The 19,122-nt window shown below is 50.3% G+C and overlaps 1 protein-coding gene across 19 annotated transcripts in view; it reads left to right on the forward strand.

Annotated features, from left to right (window-relative positions):
• Window positions 1-19,122, forward strand: part of LOC135914492 (kielin/chordin-like protein) — a 584,091-nt gene that overhangs the window by 319,931 nt on the left and 245,038 nt on the right. For 16 of the 19 annotated variants that reach the window (XM_070523555.1, XM_070523565.1, XM_070523554.1 and 13 more), the window contains 2 exons: window positions 477-626; window positions 17,295-17,444. The exons of 2 other annotated variants lie outside the window; for them this stretch is intronic. In XM_070523555.1, coding sequence (XP_070379656.1) covers window positions 477-626; window positions 17,295-17,444 — 300 coding nt within the window. The remainder of the gene's footprint in view (window positions 1-476; window positions 627-17,294; window positions 17,445-19,122) is intronic. One more of the 19 variants, XM_070523558.1, reaches the window with a different exon arrangement.

Genomic DNA, 19,122 nt, shown 5'->3' on the forward strand with positions numbered 1-19,122 from the left:
ACGGCGAAATACGCGCGTGGTGACTGTGTGTATATGCAGTTCAACAAATTTGCCTGATTCTATATTTCATGGGTTGGATTTGCCCCTGCAATGGAGATATTTTAAATAAGTTTTTTTTCTCATTGAATAGCGGCAAATACTCAGTGACACAAAACCAGGTAACCCTTTTGGCGTCAAAAATGTTCAATGAGAAGCGCCACATACACAGTGGCACATAGACAGTGAACGAAGCTGATCCAACGATCGTTTTGATGCCACTTCTTTAACTACAGCAGCCTGTGCGTTACTCATAAATCCATGGACTACCAAGTGAACCAAGTTGACGTGAAAGAAGCTACCTGCCGATAGACAAACAAGCAGAGACATTGACAAACATGCAGCGAACTTCATGAAAATCTCGAAGAAGGCGAATTTTTTTATAACTGAAATAGTCTGCTCTCGGTTTATCCAACAAATCCCGCATTTTCTTCCCACAGCACTTGCGCTCAATGCACCTGCCCTCCCGGCGAGAAGAAGTGCCATCTTCTCGGCAACAGGTGCCACTGTATCGATGGGAAATACTACATGCCTGGTTCGGACGAATGTGTCCAAAATGAAGAGGACTGTCAGTTCGTCAGCCCGGTGAGGTAACACTCCCATTTATGTCTGTTACGAGCGTGGCAGTGACGTTGAATTTTAAAAATTGAAGTTGTGGAGTTGAAAAAAGACGATGCCACGTTGAAACGCAAGAAGCAACTACTCGAATGTTCTCTTCTTGTCTTGTCTTGTCTTTTGTCCCAGACAGTGGCGCGTACCCACTGTGGGGGATTGGCCAAGAAGCAGGCGGTTTTCCGTAAGGTTAGAAGTATAGAGAAACTAGATTTGAATAGTGGAGCGTGGGACGATAGAACTGTAATTTAGACTTGCAATGAAAGTATTGCTAAGAATTTTGATAACATAATTTAACGTAAAGAAATGAAGTAATAGAAACTATGGATAATTGTAGAAAATCAGCAAGGTACTCTTTTTGTCTCTCTAATAAAATTGTAAACAGCAAGAAAAGCATCCCTGTGGCTGGTTCCCAGCGAAGTTGCCCCAAAAGAAAGAATGTTTGTCGAGGTTAGTGATAGGCCAAGTTTGGTAAATGAGTGTGCTAATATTCTTCTTTGTCTTAGAAAGTGGCGGCATGAGAGAAAATAATGTTCAATAGTTTCAGGCGCACTGCAATAAGAACATAGAGGGGACATCGCGAGACCAGACCCGTGGAAGTAAAATTTAGAGGAGGTATACGATATCTCAATTTTGTAAAAGATACTTCCAATTGCCTTGAAGGACACCGATTAATATTCCATGGGAAGCCAAGATGGTGGAATTCAGAACACGGTGTTAGCATGGATATTGCAGAATTTTGAGATATAGCGAAATTTCTGTACCTTGCCGCGGTGACATAAGCTTATGTCGGCAAAACAGATATGATAGGGCCGTTAAGGGATGCTCGTGCGAGTGAATCTGCCATTTCATTGAAGTGCAACCCACGATGTCCCGGTACCCAAAGCAAACATACTTTTCGTAAGTACGGAGGTATCATCGAACGAAATTTTCTTTGAATTACTGAATTTAATGATGCAGTTAATCCTGTGCATACAGATAGCGATTCGGTCACGATGACAGCTAATGGGTCTTTTGGGGGGAGTTTTCGCAGTGCTAATATAATCGCTAATAATTCTGCCTGAAATATAGCTGCGAAGTCGGGAAGGCGAAGGGAGTAGGACCATTGAAGAGATTCAGAGAAGATCCCCACTCCTGCCTTCTCATTACAAACAGAAACGTCAGTAGCTACTACGTTGTCAGTGGTTAGCTGGTGCAGGTGGCCGTGTAAGAGATTAATTAAATATCGCCTTGGTAATAGTTTAGCATGATTAGGAAATATGTCCTCGAACTCAATTTTGAGGTCTGTAAAGGCATCATTTAATCGTAAACATGGCGTATGGATACATCCAGTTTTTGCAACTGTGCTTGTACCAATACTATCTGATGGCTGTGCAATCTCGACCATGATACTTAGAAAAACTCAGCAGGTTCAGTCATAAAGGCATATCGCGTACGTCGTTTTGAAAATTCATCAATTTTTAAAAATTTCTGAACCGTAAGCATGCGGAATCTGCAATCTAGGGTGAGTATATGAGCTTCCTTATATTAAACAGCGTAGGCAACAAATCTAGGAAGCCCGAGGCATGACCGTAGAACTTCTCTCTCTAAAAGTAAGAGGTTTAATTTTGTAGGCGGGCCCACCGGAAAGTATCACGCAGCCGAATTCTAATATGGGCCGAACATAGGTATTATAGATCATCAGTAAGGTATCCCTGCGTAGTCCAGAGCGACGGTGGCTGAGCCTGCGGAGCATAGCTACGGCTCGTTCTGCCTTTGTTTTAATATGTTCAATGTGAATGCGCCAGGTGAGTTTAAACGACAAGCTACTGCAGCTAGGAATACACAACACGTTCAGCGAGCTGGCAGAAGCGCAACTAAACACACAAATAGCGAGACTTTGGCAGTCGGCTACAGGAAGAATGCTCCTAAAGAGACTAGGATACGATACGAAAGGGGCAATAGATCGAGAGGCAGACATCCCAGACAACATCAGACAAACCCTCAGAATAAGTCCAATTCCACGCAACATGGATGCGAACCTACACGCAGCCAGAAGGCAGGCAAGGGCAGATTACGTGGAAGGCCACCTGGCAACACAGGAAAACACGGTGTACACGGATGCAGGGCTATACCCGTGGGACAAGCACACTAAAACACACAGAGTAGCTACGGCTGTAGTAGACTACATGGGAGAGACAATCAGCTGCGCAACCATAAGGAATTGCAGGGTAGCGGAGGGGGAAGAGGTCGCCATAGCGCTTGCAGCGACCGAAGGCTACCGAAGTAACAGATCATTGACCATATTAACAGACTCCAAAGCTGCATGCAGGCATTACATGCTGGGGAGAGTCTGTAAAGAGGCCCTGCGAATCCTCCTCGGAGCAGGAACCCTCGGAAATAAAGTGACACACAAACTTTTCTGGATACCGGCCCATACCGGGATAGAAGGGAACGTGAGAGCAGACAGTCTAGTTCGCAAGATCACATACCGAGCTGGACAGATAGAACCTCTCGAGAACCCTACAACGGTGGAGCCGACGTGTGCGGAAATATTAAACTACTATAGAGGGCAGAGAATCAAATATCCTCCGCCACACACACTACTTACACAACAGGAAGCAGCCGACTGGAGAAGGCTACAAACCGGAACTTTCTATAATCTACACATATTAAGTAAAATGTACCCGACACAATACAGAAACTCCTGCCCATGGTGCGGAGAAATACCAACTCTTTACCACATAACATGGGAATGTAAGCATAACTACACATTCCATAAACATAAAAACCCGAGTGCGGAGCAATGGGAGGGCCTGCTCACCAGCGGCGAGCTCACCGCCCAAAGGGCGATCGTGCAGCACGCGTGCGAAGTGGCCAGGCTCAGTGGAGCCCTGGAATAGGGGCACACCCATGCTGAGAAGCCAGGCAGCAAGCGCAAGACGGCTCACCGCTAACCTCCTTGATAGAACCAATAAAGTTTTTCTCTCTCTCTCTCTTGGCATTGTAAATGACAACAAGGTATTTGACTTCGTGAACTTGAGGAATGATTTCCTGTCAGTATTGTAAAGACATTCGCACCTGTGCAGTTAATGGCAATACCAATACCGCACTTTTGCTAATATTTAACGACATGCATAACCCCTCTAGCCATGTCTCCAGCATTCCTATGTAATTCTGCAAACGACTGTTGTAGTGAATGTATATTATTTGCAGACGTAAAAATTGCGATATTGTCCGCGTAAACATAAACATGTACTTCCGGACACAAAGGAATTGTGCTTAGCAAAATATTAAATAATATAGGGGAAAGAACGGAACGGTGTAGTACACCTCTTGTCTGCTTGTGTTTGGACGTCGAAATACCGTGTTGGTAACAATAAAACTCTCTATCTCTTATAAATTCATAGATGCAAGCAGTTATATATTTTGGGATTTTCGTAGACTGAAGTTTATCGAATAGAATACACTGTTCTACAGAGTCGCATGCTTTTGATACATCTAGCGGCACCAAAGCTGCGTACTCTCGTTTGCGGCGAGCAAGTTTAACGCGGCTCTCTAAGTCTTCATGGGCGCCCATATGCAGTGGCCGGGACGAAATCCAATTTGGCAAGAACTGAGAGGGGTGTCATCCTCCATAAGATTTGTTATACGGCCGTGAAGAACTCTTTCTATTAATTTGACGACATTGGAAGTAAGAGAAATTGGTCTTATGTTGTCTAAGTCAAGTCGAGCAGATTTTTTCTTTAATAGTGGAATAATTTTAGCTACTCTCCACTCTCTTGGAACCCATGCATTCTTGAGAGAGAAATTTATTATGTTTAGGAGGTCCAGAGGCACATTATCAAATAAGACTTTTAGCATTCCTGTTGTAATTCCATCTGGACCGGGGGATGACGCTGGCAGTGAACTAATAATGCGTTCAATCTCTGTCGCTGTTATTATCTCAAAGTCGGCTGCCGAGGGAGGTTTCTTTAGGTTTAAGAGCAATTTATATTTGAAACGGTGCGCAAGCCCTTGAACAATTTTTTCAAGTGATTCCGATACTTCTTCTGTTGTTAAAACGACAGAATCGACATTCACGGGCGCTGGTATATCTTTACGAGATCTAAGAAATTTAAACAGGGCCTTTTTATTGCAAGACTTCGAAAGGTATGTGTAGTGCTTCGAACCATAAGCCTCCTTAGCTTTTGAGACTGTTCGTTTAAATGTAGTAGCTATATATGCATAATCAGCCCAATTAACAGGACTTTGGTTCAATAAAAGTTTCTTTCACGCTGCTTTTCTACGCCTAAAATCTCACTCGCAGTCAGAATTCCACCAGGGACAATATGATTTACCCTTAGTTGATTGCACAACAAACTGAGCTTTTTTTTATGACTGTTTTACAATGGAACCCCAAGCACCAAACACCGAAATTCAAGACCCTACTACACACAGCCAGCACCGAAGCCAGAGACAACACGTTGCTGATCGGAGGGGACTTCAACGCCGCCCATCTTGCGTGGGGTTATGTGAAGGACACGGCCAAGGGACGGGACTTATTACAGGATACCCTGGACCACAAATGTGTCCTAATCACGGACCCCGCGCATCCTACCCCATCGGCAACTCCGTAGCACGAGACACCACACCAGACCTTACGTTCATAAAAAATGACCACACGGGCAAAGTAACATGGCACAACACGGGCGCCAACCTGGGCAGTGACCACTACATCCTCGAAATTACGATACCCAACCAATTACGGAGCAATACCATTATACATAAGTGGACGGACTGGGACGAGTTCCGTAAGGGGCGCCTCACCACAGCACAAGACATCACAGAGATCGAAACCTGGACTGCGGAACTCCGCGATGCAGTGCGCTTAGCCACAAAGACCATAGAAACAGACGAGGACGTCATCCTCATGGACAGCCACCTGGCCCATCTGATAGAGGCCAAACGTTCGATACAGGCGCGTTGGAAGCAGCACCGGCTGAATCGCAAATTGAGGAAGAAGGTGCCTGACTTAAATAGGGCCATTGAACAAGATTGCATGCTCCGGTGCCGTCAACAGTGGAACGACATCTGCAACCGAGCTGACAGGGAGTTGCATCGCAGTTGTACATGGAATCTATTTCGGCACCTCCTAGACGAAACAAAGACCAAGTCAACCCAGCGAGACCGCCTGGCCTGCCTCATGCACACCATCACACAACAACAAAGAAAAGACGCTGTTATCAGGAGCCTGGAAGCCAAGTATCTGCCAGACACGCCAACGGAAACCCACCCGCCGAACGGGGGGCTGCCCAACGCGTGGCTAGACCGAGACATTGCCATATCAGAGGTACGGGTAGCGCTGCACGAGCTCAATACCCACTCAGCAGCCGGCCCAGATCTCGTTACAAACAAGATGCTACGCAACCTGGACGACGCTTCGATAGAGGCCCTAACCGATTACTTCAATGAATGCTGGCATTCAGGCAAGCTCCCCCGACAGTGGAAAACGGCAAGAACGATCCTGATTCCGAAACCGGGCAAACCACTGGACATCGGCAACCTGCGTCCCATCTCGCTGACGTCCTGCGTGGGCAAGGTGCTGGAGCACGTGGTCGCCAACCAGTGGCAGGAATACCTAGAGAAGGAAGGCCTCTATCCTGACACGATGATCGGCTTCCGGCGCAGACTCAGCACACAAGATGCCATATTACAACTCAAACAAGAAATCGTCGACAACAAGACACTAGACAGCAAAGTAATTCTGGGTCTCGATTTACAAAGTGCATTCGACAAAGTCAAACACTCAACCATATTAGGACAAGTATCAAGGCTCAACATGGGGGTAACGAGCTACAATTACATTCAGGACTTTTTGACCAACCGCACGGTGGAACTGCAGGCCGGAGACCTCAAGCTCCCCGAACACAAGCTCGGCAGTACGGGTACTCCGCAGGGTTCGGTCATATCGCCGTTGCTCTTTAACCTCGTCATGATCCGGGTAGCGAGGGCAGTAGCGGGGACCGGCGTCCGGCATACGATCTACGCCGACGACATTACCCTGTGGGCGGCCGGCGGCACCGACGCCAGCATCGAGCAACAGCTGCAAGCGGCGGTTACCGCCATTGAGCAGCACCTTGATGGCACAGGCACATGTGCTCGCCCGCCAAATCCGAGTCACATCAAAATTGTGACTGCATCGGGGCAACGCATCCCCGAAGTTCCCAAGATCAGGGTCCTGGGCCTGCTGCTCAACAAGAGCGGCCGCAACGACGAAACCATCAACAAGCTTACCACCAAGGCAATGGACGCCATCCGGCTCATACATCGAGCCTCTGCACGACGGGCGGGCATGCGTGAAGACAGTCTCGTGCGCCTTGTCCAGTCGTTCGTGATCAGTCACATCGCCGACGTTGCGGCCTAGGTTAAATGGCACGTCACTGACAGGACCAAGATCAACACGCTGATCAGACGGGCTTAGAAGACGGCGCTGGGTTTAATGGAGACCACGAGTACGGCTCGGCTCTTGCAGCTCGGCGTTCATAACACCCTAGAATAAATAGCCGAGGCGCAGCTCACCGCGCAATTCGAGCGCCTCTCTACCACGAAGATGGGCCGCAGTATACTGACGTCCCTGGCTTACAACCCCCAAGCTCCCAGCCGGCAACCGTGCGAGATCACAGATGAGGCGTGGGCCCACATTTACGTGGACCCCATCCCGAAGAACATGCACCCAGAATACAACCAAGAACGGCGGCAGGCGCGGGCCAAGGCCCTCACTGAACAACACGCCCAAGACCCGCACGCCTGGTATGTGGACGCCGCGGAATACAAGCGTGAAGGCTTCGCGGCAGTGGTCGTTGCGGCGGCTACCGGCACCAAGACAACGGCGGCGAGCGTGCGGTGCACGAACGCCACAGACGCTGAGGAGGTTGTCATCGCTGTGGCGATCACCGAGGCCGAGTGTCGCACCGTGCTCAGCGACTCGAGGAATACCATGCGCAACTTTGCCAAGGGGCGATTATGCGCGCCGGCGGCCGCCATCATCGGCAAGCTCCAACTTCAAGACCGCGGCAGCACCATCCGTATCAAGTGGTTCCCGGCGCATGCCGGCGAGTGCGCATCCTCACCGAACCACAACGAGACCGCTCATTCAGCGGGGCGAGCGCTTACTTTCCGCGCCCCAGAGAGTGACCGTTCTGTGTGGTGGTTCGAAACCAAGGACAGATTGACTAGTTATGCCGAAGTAACCAAGTGTTACCGCTTAGCTCGACGGACAATGCCACCTCCCGCCCCCCGGCACTCAGTCGGGAGGAGGCCGTAATCCTAAGACATCTACTGACCACGTCACTCCTCGCCCCCGCAATGCTGCACGTGCTTCACCCAGAGCTCTATCCGAGTGGGCTGTGAGGTGTTTGCGCAGCGGGTCCGGCGGACCAATGGCACATCATGTGGGACTGTGCCAGGTTCCCGACGGCAGCTACATCCAGGACGTACCCGCCAGACCTTCAAGGTGCACTGCAGTCTGCAGACAAGGAGTCACAACTATGGGCCGTCCAGCAGGCCCGGGGTGCACTCGAAAACCACAAGCCTCATGACCCACTACAAACGGGCCCAACTGGGCTAGTGCAGAGTAGGGAATAAACCGGGGTCGACGCTTGGCCATCGTCACGACTCGTTAAATCGTCGTTTGCCGGCACTTTATTAAAGTTATCCCAATCCTATCCTATCCTATCCTAGGCTCATTGCTTTAATATCCCTCTCCATGCCCTCCTGAGCGTGTAAAGCTAATTTTAATGCATTTTAAAATTTTTCGTATTTAACAAAAGTGCGCACATTACTATCTAAACTAGTTAACGCGGTAAGCAGTTCAAAAATTATAGGGAGGTGATCACTGTTAGTTCCGAAGTCTACAGTCTTCCATGCGGTGACAGACGTGATCGAGGTACCAAACGTGAGATCTAGGGCAGTTCGCGACTGACCCCGTACGAAAGTATGTGCTCTCGAATTTAAAGAGAACTGATTCGTTAAGTCCCGATCCCACAAGCGTTTGCCACAAGTGTTCGTTGGGAAACCACACTATACATGATGAGAATTGAAAGCTCCCACCAGTAGGATGTTTTTCTGACTACGTGCAATACAGGTATACAGATGGCGGGTATGTTGCACTCCAGCGGGGAAGTACGTGTTAATTATAGAAAAAGTTGTGCAACCAGGGAGTATTGTATCCAGTGCTAAGATTTCACAGTCTGGGGACATTATCTGGTATGTTATAGTAGCTCTATGACAGATTTTTGATGAGACAAACAAAACTAAACCACCGCCACGGGATACGCGATCCAATCGAAAACATCGGAAATTTTTTAGATGAAACGCTTGACCTGCAACAAGCCAAGTTTCCTGTAAAATAGTAATATCTGGAGTATATTCGGAAATAAGATATAACAAGTCGGTTGCAGCGGAAAATACGGAACGACAGTTCCACTGAATTACTGTTAAAATTCCTAGGGTGAATGAATCCGAGCAGTAGAAACTGCTTGGTCTAAAACGCTCTCTTTTAAGAAGTCCTTCTTAGTAGGAATCTCTCTATCGTACTTCTTTGCCTTGGACTTGGTGGGAGAGCTAGGATTTTTCTCCGTCGGTGACCTTGTTCGTTTAAGAGATCGGGGGTCCATGTCTGCATCTCGATTTTCCATCCCGTCTGTGTCAGAAAGACAGATCTGGTCGATTTTCTTAGAAGTTGATGGCTTAAATGGCTCTTTTATCCTCATGCGCTCGTTCCGCTCGCGCCTTCTCGGACTTCGTTGTCATCCGTGCGTCACCACATCGGCACTGCGACAGGGCGCCACGCTGCATGGACGGAGTCTGAGCTCTGGTGAAGGCGACGGGGGTCGCACAAAGTTCTTTGGTGGTCGCGGCTAACAGTGACGCTGCGGATGAATGTTGCATGGCCTCGTGGCACAAAGTACGCAAAAGAAGCAAACGCGCATGTTGCAAGGTGACGTGCGGTTGTGTCGTCAATGCTTGCGTCGCCGTGGCGGGGACGCCTGAAACCTGAGATGCATTGGAAATGTAGTCGAGGGACGCGAGCTATACGCCCGGTGAGGTGCCGTCGGCGCCGTATTTTCGCGAGTGGTAATGGGTGAACCTCGCGCATGCCATTTCGGCGTCATTGCGACTGGAAAGCGCGTGGTGTGGTAGCTCGCCTAGTGATTGGACAGGACCGTTCAAGGATCATGACGGCGATCACCGGAGACCACTCGAGGCGTACTCGGCCGTGATAGAATTGACTTCGCTCGTGTAGTCCTAGCGACGCATTCGTTAAAATAGCCCCGGCATCATGTAGTGGCTGAGATGATGCGTAGCATAACAAGTGCCAAAAACGAACCTGCCTGCTCTGGTGTCCTTAAACCACATATGCTACCTGTTATCTCATTTAGGTTTAAGATATTAGGAATTTAATTTTTGGGATGCCAGGCCTAGTTCAACCGTTCAACCCCTTTTCAGCACATAATTACTGATACCCTTAATCTGTCAACTGTTTGTCTATAGCGAAATGGGACGACGTTTTCCGCGGCACCGACGTTGGCAAGGCACCTATTGTTTTTTTTTGTTTTTGTTTTTTTGGTATACCGACTTTTAAGCGCGTATAACGAATGTTTTCCTCACAAAATTAGAGAATGGCCGCGCAAGGCCAGAACACCTCGGCTTACATCAGAGCGCCTAAAAGCTATAAAACCTTAAAGTGCACTCTACGAGCGCTTCTACGGCGAAGCTGTATATTCCTAGGCATAACACTAGCGGTCCGACTACAGAAACCCTACTGCGGGGGTATGAGCCATTGTTTAGGAGGGTATATGCCATTGTATTCATCTTACGTCACGGATGGACAAGCGTCGCGTCGAAGCCTCGTAATTTGCTCAAATTAAGTGTGATTTTTCCGAAACCAGTGCCATCGCACCAAGCATCAGGTTTATGAAGATATATGCTTGACTTCAAGACCATTTTTGACCCTGTAAATTTCCTTTGTGCACTACCGCGAGGGCTTTTATGCCCGAAGCGGGCGCTACGTCGGCTAACCCTAACGCTGTACCCGCCGACGATTTCGTCGCTTCGACGGACGCCAGTGCTTCCACCGGCACAGAGACATCTACCCAAGCCTTGCCAACGGCACTGCAATGAATTACGAAGTAATCGGCCGAGAAATCTACCCCTCAGAGGTTTCCGTCAGGAACGGGTGGTGCCACATCGCCCCACGAAAGCGACCACGCCTATGTCTAACCTCAACATGGCTGCCAACGTAGCAGCGTCCGGCGCCCGAGCGAAAGCAATCAAACCCATGTCGGCCCGTAAAGAAATCATCAAGGCAAGTATAATGACCTTACTCCCGCAAAACGAGACCAAAGTAGTCATTCGCATCCGCGGCGGACTGAACATCGCCAAAACCGCACACGTGGGAATTGTGCAGGCCATTCAAGAAGCAGCCGGACTCGAACCGATGCAGTGCGACGGGGACACGATTTGCCCCAACCTCAAACAGAACATCACGGTCGTGAGTTCCCCGCTACCCGAGAACGTCGACGGATATTTCAAAGTTCAGAGCGTCACCATCGACGGGCAGACTTACGAGGCCTTCTCCTACCAGACTGCACCGGACGACACGTGCAAGAGAGTCAATCGCAACATTCCGCTCTACCGCACGAAAGAAACAATAAGCAGGTCCATCGTCAACCCGAGAAACCCACTCGCACTGGCGGCGAAGCGCATTAAGGAAACCGGGACGGTGATCGTAGTCTTCGAAGGACACAAAGTTCCCAACCACGTGATGTACGGATGTGCATGGGTAGAGTGCTCGCTCTACAGGAAGCAGATCGCCATATGTCAGGCTTGCGGCAAACTAGGGCACCGAGCAGAAGTATGCCCCACACCGGAGAAGCAGACTTGCAGGGATTGCGGCATTCCAGACCCCGGAGAAGATCACGCTTGTGAAGAAGTCTCTTGCGCGCTGTGCGGGGAGAAACGCCCCACGGCCAGCAAGGAATGCAAGAGCAGATACCGGGTCCCGTACGTGGTACGCAAACGAAGGATCGAGAACAAGCAGGCAGCCATTGCGTCCAAGAAACTTCGAGAAAAAGCGACGAGTCTCTTAAGGCAGAACGGCGCAGGTGCGGCGCAGCAGTCAGACGGACAGCGGGAGCGCAGAGGACGCTCCAGATCCAGAGCGAGTTCGGGATCCCGATCGGCCAGCAGAGGTCGCAGGAGCCGCTCCCGCACACTCGGGAGCCGGGGACGTTCCACCTCGGGCGTGCGCTTCGCTCCCGCCGCCGGAGCTAACAGCTGGGCCCAGCGAGTCAAGGCGACAACGGGATGCCACGCCCGGCAATGGCAGGGACGCTGCCCACTAACTCCGGGCCACTGAGGGATCAATCTCAGGTGAGCTTGCAAGCGCGGCCAGAGAATAATGTACACAAAGACATCTTCGAGAGAATCAAAGTACTCGAGCACGAAAATGCTCAACTCAGACGCACAATGACAGAACTGGCTAACGAGAATAGATTGCTTGAAACGCAAATTAAGTCACTAACTGCACAGACACAGGACATGCACATGGACACTTCACCCAGTCCGAATCCCTCCAGCGTAGCGGAATCAGAAACGACTAGTCAAAGCCCACCCGCGGGCACACCAGCCACCAAGAAACACAAGGCCAAGACCAGGGAATGTGACACGCCTGCCAAGGACATAGACGGTAAATTGGACAAGATCCTTAGTACCGTAGGTCAACTACAATTCTATGTCGAGTCACTAAAGAAGGGGCACGACAGACTAGTAGAGGCGGTCGATGGCCTAACGAGCAGGGTAGAAGTGATGGAGAAGGGCTTCGGTGCCAGGATCGAGGGCCTCGAAAGGACCGTCTTTACTCCCTCCACGGCACCGGTCAACTCCCCTGCCTCCCACTTAGTCAGAAGGAACACTTCAACAAGCGATATCGTCACACCGAAAATGGCGGTAAAGTCCGCAACCATAGTGGAAAATAAAAATGGAGAAGGCAAATAAGCGAGAACCAGCCGAATGGCACCAAGCGCAAACGAACAATCAAGGCAAGCTCATATTCTGGCAATGGAATTGTCGCGGGTTCCGCAAGAAGAAATCCGTCTTGCACCAGCACATCAGACACACTACAAACAAGCCCGACATCATACTCATTCAAGAGACCAACACCGACACACCAACACTTCCGGGATATGAAACAATTGCCGTTCCACCAACAAAAGCCTGCAGCGGCGTAGCGACGTTTGTCAGTAACAGGCTCGCGTGGGCCGAAATTGACAGAAGTAATCCGGACGGCAAATGCGAGCACTTGTTCATAGAAGTCTTTCCCAAAGGCAAGAAGGCTAAGAGCATACTAGCACTGAACATGTACAGCAGCCCGAACCACAGAACGCAAAGTTTCAGAAGACTGTTGAAGAAGGCCAGGGACAAAGCCGGGGACAACCCACTGATTATTGATGGAGATTTCAACGCCCCAAACGTAGAATGGGGCTACGGCGTCACCAGCGACAAAGGCAGAAATCTTACCACCCATGCGGAAGAGACGGGCCTCAACCTTATCACGTCCGCGCACTACCCTACCAGGATGGGCAACTCGGTCTCGAGGGACACCACCCCAGACCTCACATTCGTTCTCAACACCGAGGGGGCCACTTGGCATAATACCGGCGACGACCGCGGCAGCGACCATTACATTGTGGAAACGTCAATGGCAATCGCCTTGAAGCCACTACGAAAGTGGAGATACACGGATTTGGATGCGTTTAGACAGATAAGAAAGGAACGTACCGGCAAGCCCGCTACACTAGAACAGTGGACGCAAGAACTAAAGGAGGACGCCCACAACGCGACCCAGGAAATAGAAACAGATGTCCAGACAATCGGGATGGACGCTAAGCTCGCTCACATGCTGGAAGCGAAAAGATCCATACTGCAGAGATGGCGTACCCAGAGACTCAATAGAAGACTTAGGAAAAAGATTGCATTACTGAACGAGGACATTGAGCACCACTGTGCAGTACTCTCCAACCAACAATGGGACGAAGTATGTGCAAGGGCCGATGGCAGCGTGACATATGGAAAAACTTGGAACCTACTCAAACACCTTCTTAACAAAGGTCAAACCAGGAGCTCCCAGACCAAGGCCGCTGACAAGATAGCGAAACGTGAACTGGAAACCTCCAACGAGCAGGAATTTATGGCAAGACTTGCCGAAAGATACATGCCACTCTCGAGCAGCCACGAAAACGAGGCCGAGGCATCCGGTTCCCCGTACACGGGAGCGGACAACCCCGATCTCGATGAACCCTTCACCCTGCATAAAATCAGGACCATCCTCCAAAACTTGAATGGCACATCGGCCCCAGGTCCGGACGGTGTTAGTAACAAGGCCCTTCGTAACTTGGACGAAGACTCCGTCCGGTTCCTAGCGGATCAAATCAATCAGGTCTGGGCTTCCGGCAGGGTCCCACCGGAATGGAGGAACGCCACCACTGTTCTCGTTCCAAAGCCCAACAACCCCTCGGGCGTCGAGAACCTCAGACCCATATCACTCACGTCGTGCGTGGGTAAGGCGGCGGAACGCGCCATTCAGAACAGAATCTCCAGATTCCTCGAAACCAAGGGACTGTTTCCACACACCCTCAGCGGATTTAGACCCGGTCTATCAACTCAAGACGCCATGATTATAATCAAGCACCAAATCATTGATGACCTCATTAGAAACGCCAAGGCCATTCTTGGGTTGGATCTAGAGAAAGCGTTCGATAACCTCTCTCACCAATACATTGTGGACACCATTTCCGAACTCAACCTCGGAGCTAGGTTCCACTCGTACGTCAAGTCATTCTTGGACAACAGGACGGCTACGCTCCGATTTGCCGACCTCTCCACGGAGACACTCTCGCTGGGGAGCAGGGGCACTCCCAAAGGCTCGGTCATCTCCCCTATGCTTTTCAACCTTGCCATGGCGGGACTTGCTGAGAAACTAGGGCAGATCCACGGGCTCGAGCATACATATACGGAGATGACATCACCATGTTGGTGTCCAAAGGAACCCCGGGCATGGTGCAGGGCATCTTGCAAGAAGCAGTGAACGCCAAAGAAGAATTTCTAATTCCCACGGGACCCAGATGCTCGCCTACAAAGTCGGAGCTGCTCGTACGCAGACCCACGCAGAAGGGCCGCAGGCCATACTCGTGAGACTGCGATTATAATCAAGAAATTACCGTACGAACCACTTCGGGACACGCCATACCGTGCGTCGACAAAATCAGAGTCCTGGGTATGATCGTAGAGACTAAAGACGTCAATGCCTCTACGGTTCAGAAGCTCATCACCAATACCAACAATGCTATTGGGCTCATCAGAAGAATTCCCAATAGACACAGGGGCCTCAAGGAACATAATCTCATCAAACTCATACACGCGTTCGTCACGTGTCACTTCGCATACGTTGCGGCAATGCTCAATTCGACACGATCTGAAAGAGACAGACTGAATGCGCATATCAGAAAGGTCACCACAAAAGCCGTCGCCATTCCAACCAGCACCAGTAACGAGAAGCTGGGGCACCTGGGCATGCACAACACCCTGGAAGAAATTGCCGAAGCCCAGCAGTGCCCCCAGCTTGCTAGGCTTTCGACGACGCCTCCGGGGCGCACGATCCTAGAAAAGCTAGGCTTTGCACAAGGAGACATAGAAAAAGACTTTGCGGACCTCCCGAGGGACGTCCGCGCCAAGATCACGGTCCGCCCTATACCCAGAAACGTACACCCCGAAAATAACAGCGGCAGACGACAAGCGAGAGGACAATTCCTTCTTAACTAAGCCTTGGCGAACCGTGAACGCTCAGCTTTTGTGGACGCGGCGGCATACACGGGAAACAAAGCTTTCGCAGGGGCGGTTGTGGACGGCCACGGATCCACAAGATATGCAGCCACGGTAATTGCAAAGAAGCCTGAACAGGCCGAACAGCTTGCGATCGCTGTTGCGCTCACCGACGACAATCTTTCCCATATCTACAGCGACTCCATAGCCGCTATCAGAGCTTTCCAAAAGACCACGGTCTGCGCACAGTCTCTCAGAATTGTTTCAAAGAAAGAGATTAAGAACCACTTCATATACTGGTTCCCAGCACACTTAGGACCAACGATCGGCGACGTCCCCAACCTTAACGAGGCGCACACGAGGCTGCGCGCGCGCTTACAGACCACGCGGCTTCACCCAACCACTCGGAGAATAAGGACGCGCCCCCTACATACAATGAAATCGCTAACCACTACTACCTACAACGCAGACAGTATAGCACGCCACACCGCACGCTCACTCGAGCTCGAGGAGTTACACTCAGAATGCTACAAACAGACAAATACCCCACTCATAACAGATTATACCATTACATGCCTGACCTCAATGACAAGTCTCATCGCACCAATTGCAATACATCCCTTAACGTATATCATTTACTCTGGCCGTGCTCGCAAGCTCACGTAAACTACGAACAGGACCAGCGCAAGTTTGAAGAAGCAATCCGGAGCGAAGAACTCACTCCCCAACACTGGGCCGTCCAGCAGGTCCACGACGCTGCCAGGAAACTCAACCTCCAGGTTCCGTCGTGGGAGACGCCCACTCCATGAGAGCCCAAAGCCTTCAAGGCCTGCAGGACCTGAATAAAGTTGATTTCCTTCCTTCCTTCTCGTTGGCTTGGCATAGACATGCTTACGCATATAGAACATATACATTCATCTGCGTATCATTCCAGGGAAGAGACACAGTGGGGTAAGGGGTTTAAGGCAACATCATAGTGACATAATTACCTCACAGCAAAGCTGGGGCGCGGCATTGGCTTCGCCGGCAGTGACGTCGTTTATCTCTCGCCGCAGAGCGCGCCCGCAGCGATCTCTCTCCGACTGCGTGAGAGGTTCAAAAATGTGTCCCTGTCTTTAAATAAACTAAATGTGCGGCCGCGGTGTCTAACTTGGTAATTGCAGCACATAACCGCGTCATAAACACTATTGGATGCGTCCATGACAGCTTCCGCTGTAAAAAATACATACATATAGAAATAAACACGGAGTTTGTACCTCACTGGATAGCTTCTATATACATTAAAGACTATTCCGATTATCCACAACTCCATAATTGTTACCCTGATGACGGCGAAATACGCCCGTGGTGACTTTGTATATATGCAGTTGAACAAATTTGCCTGATTCTATATTTCATGTGTTGGATTTGCCCCTGCAAAGGAGATATTTTAAATCAGTTTATTTTTTTGTCATTGAATAACGGCAAATACTCAGTGGCACATAACCACGTAACCATGTTGGCATCAAAAAGGTTCAATGAGAAGCGCCACATACACAGTGGCACATAGGCAGGGAACGAAGTTGTTCCAATGAACGTTTTGAAGCTATCCTTAACTATAGCAGCCGGTGCGTTACCCATAAAGCCATGGCCTCCCATGTGAACCAAGTTGACGTGAAAGAAGCTACCTTCCGATAGACAAACAAGCAGATACACTGACAAACATGCCGCGAACTTCGTGAAAATCTCGAAGAAGGCGAATTTTATTATAACTTAAATAGTCTGCTCTCGGTTTCTCCAACCAACCCCGCATTTTCTTTCCACAGCACTTGCGCTCAATGCACCTGCCCGCTCGGCAAGAAGAAGTGCAATCTTCTCGGCAACAGGTGCGATTGTATCGATGGGAAATACTACATGCCTGGTTCCGACGAATGTGTCCAAAATAAAGAGGACTGTAAGCTCGTCAGCCCGGCGAGGTAAGACTCCCATTTAAGTCTGTTACGAGCGTGTCAGTGACGTTGAATTTTGAAAAAATTGAAGTTTTGAAGTTGAAAAAAGACGATGCCACGTTGAAATGCAAGAAGCAACTACTCGAATTTTCTGTTCTTTTTTTCTCCTCGTGCGCTCGTTCCGCTCGCGCCTTATCGCACTTCGTTGTCATCGGTGCGTCACCACATCGGCAGTGCGACAGGGCGCCACGCTGCATAGACGGAGTCTGAGCTCTAGTGAAGGTGATGTGGGTCGCACAAAGTTCTTTGGTGGTCGCGCCTGACAGTGACGCTGCGGACGAATGTTGCACGGCCTCGTGGCACAAAGTACGCGAAAGAAGCAAACGCGCATGTTGCAAGGTGACGCGCGGTTGTGTCGTCAATGCTTGCGTCGCCGTGGCGGGGAAGCCTGAAACCTGAGATGCATTGGAAATGTAGTCGAGGGACGCGAGCTATACGCCCGGTGAGGTGCCGTCGGCGCCGTATTTTCACGAGTGGTAATGGGTGAACGTCGCGCACGCCGTTTCGGCGTCATTGCAACCGGAAAGCGCGTGGTGTGGTAGCTCGCCTGGTGATTGGACAGGACCGTTCAGGGATCATGAGGGCGATCACCGGATACCACTCGAGGCGTACTCGGCCGTGATGGAATTGACTTTGCTCGCGTGGTCCTAGTGACGCATTTATTACAATAGCCCCGGCATCATGTGGTGGCTGAGATGGTGCGGAAAACTTGGCATTTCGTGAATGAATACTTAAATGGACACTAGAAAATAGGGCAATGTTTGAGAAGAGTGACTGACCCTCATGACCGGTGCGCCTCGGGCCTAGCATTTTTGCGGTCAGCCCAGCCGATTTGTAGACATTGGTTCTGGTCTGTTGGTCGTCGTCTTTAGAGACGCCATCGTCAAAGAGGCCGTGGTCTGAGTGTGATCGATTCAAGGGACAGGACGTGCATGATGAATCGCGGGCGGCCTCTACTTGAGTGTCGCTCACGCCAGTGTACAGAGAGTGAGTCCCAGCGGTGCTGAAGCTGCGCGTGGTAGGGCCCGAGCCTGGAAAGGACTTGGCTTTTGGCGACACAAGTTCTTGGCGCTGAAACGGAGCACCTTGAAAGCCAAAGTCGACTGTAATGGGGATGGGCTCATTGTGAGGCGTGTCACCCTGGCGAAAAGTGGTCAACTGAGGCCGCCCAGGAGACTTGGGAGGTGTGGGGGGAGTAAGGACGGGACCTGGGCGCAGACTTAGCTGACTTGCGTTTTATGACGGCGGTGCTGGGGAGCTGTACAAAAATCGGGTGTAGGACCGCAGGCTTGTGCAGAACGCTGCAGGAGTGACGAACCGCGAGAAGTAGTTGCCGCTGGGGTAGTAATCAATGGAGGTCGCGCCGCGGCGGACGAATGTATCTGCAGTTGTCGCTTGACAGCAGCGAGAATGGTCGCGGCACTGCTTGTGCTCGTGGGGCCCACACGAAGGTTCGCAGCCCGCACGAATGTCGCAGTGAGTCGCAAAATATATCAAATTGTAGTTCTAAACGGGAGAAGAAACTAGACTTAGTCGCAGAGCAGGTCGAATTAATGGTATGGGCGTAACGGACGCGAATATAGCTGGAAATTAACCACATTGCACCAGATTCTGTGCAGTATATGACATATTTGTGGGTGGCAAA

This window comes from Dermacentor albipictus, chromosome 8, assembly GCF_038994185.2.
Source record: "Dermacentor albipictus isolate Rhodes 1998 colony chromosome 8, USDA_Dalb.pri_finalv2, whole genome shotgun sequence".
NCBI lineage: Eukaryota > Metazoa > Arthropoda > Arachnida > Ixodida > Ixodidae > Dermacentor > Dermacentor albipictus.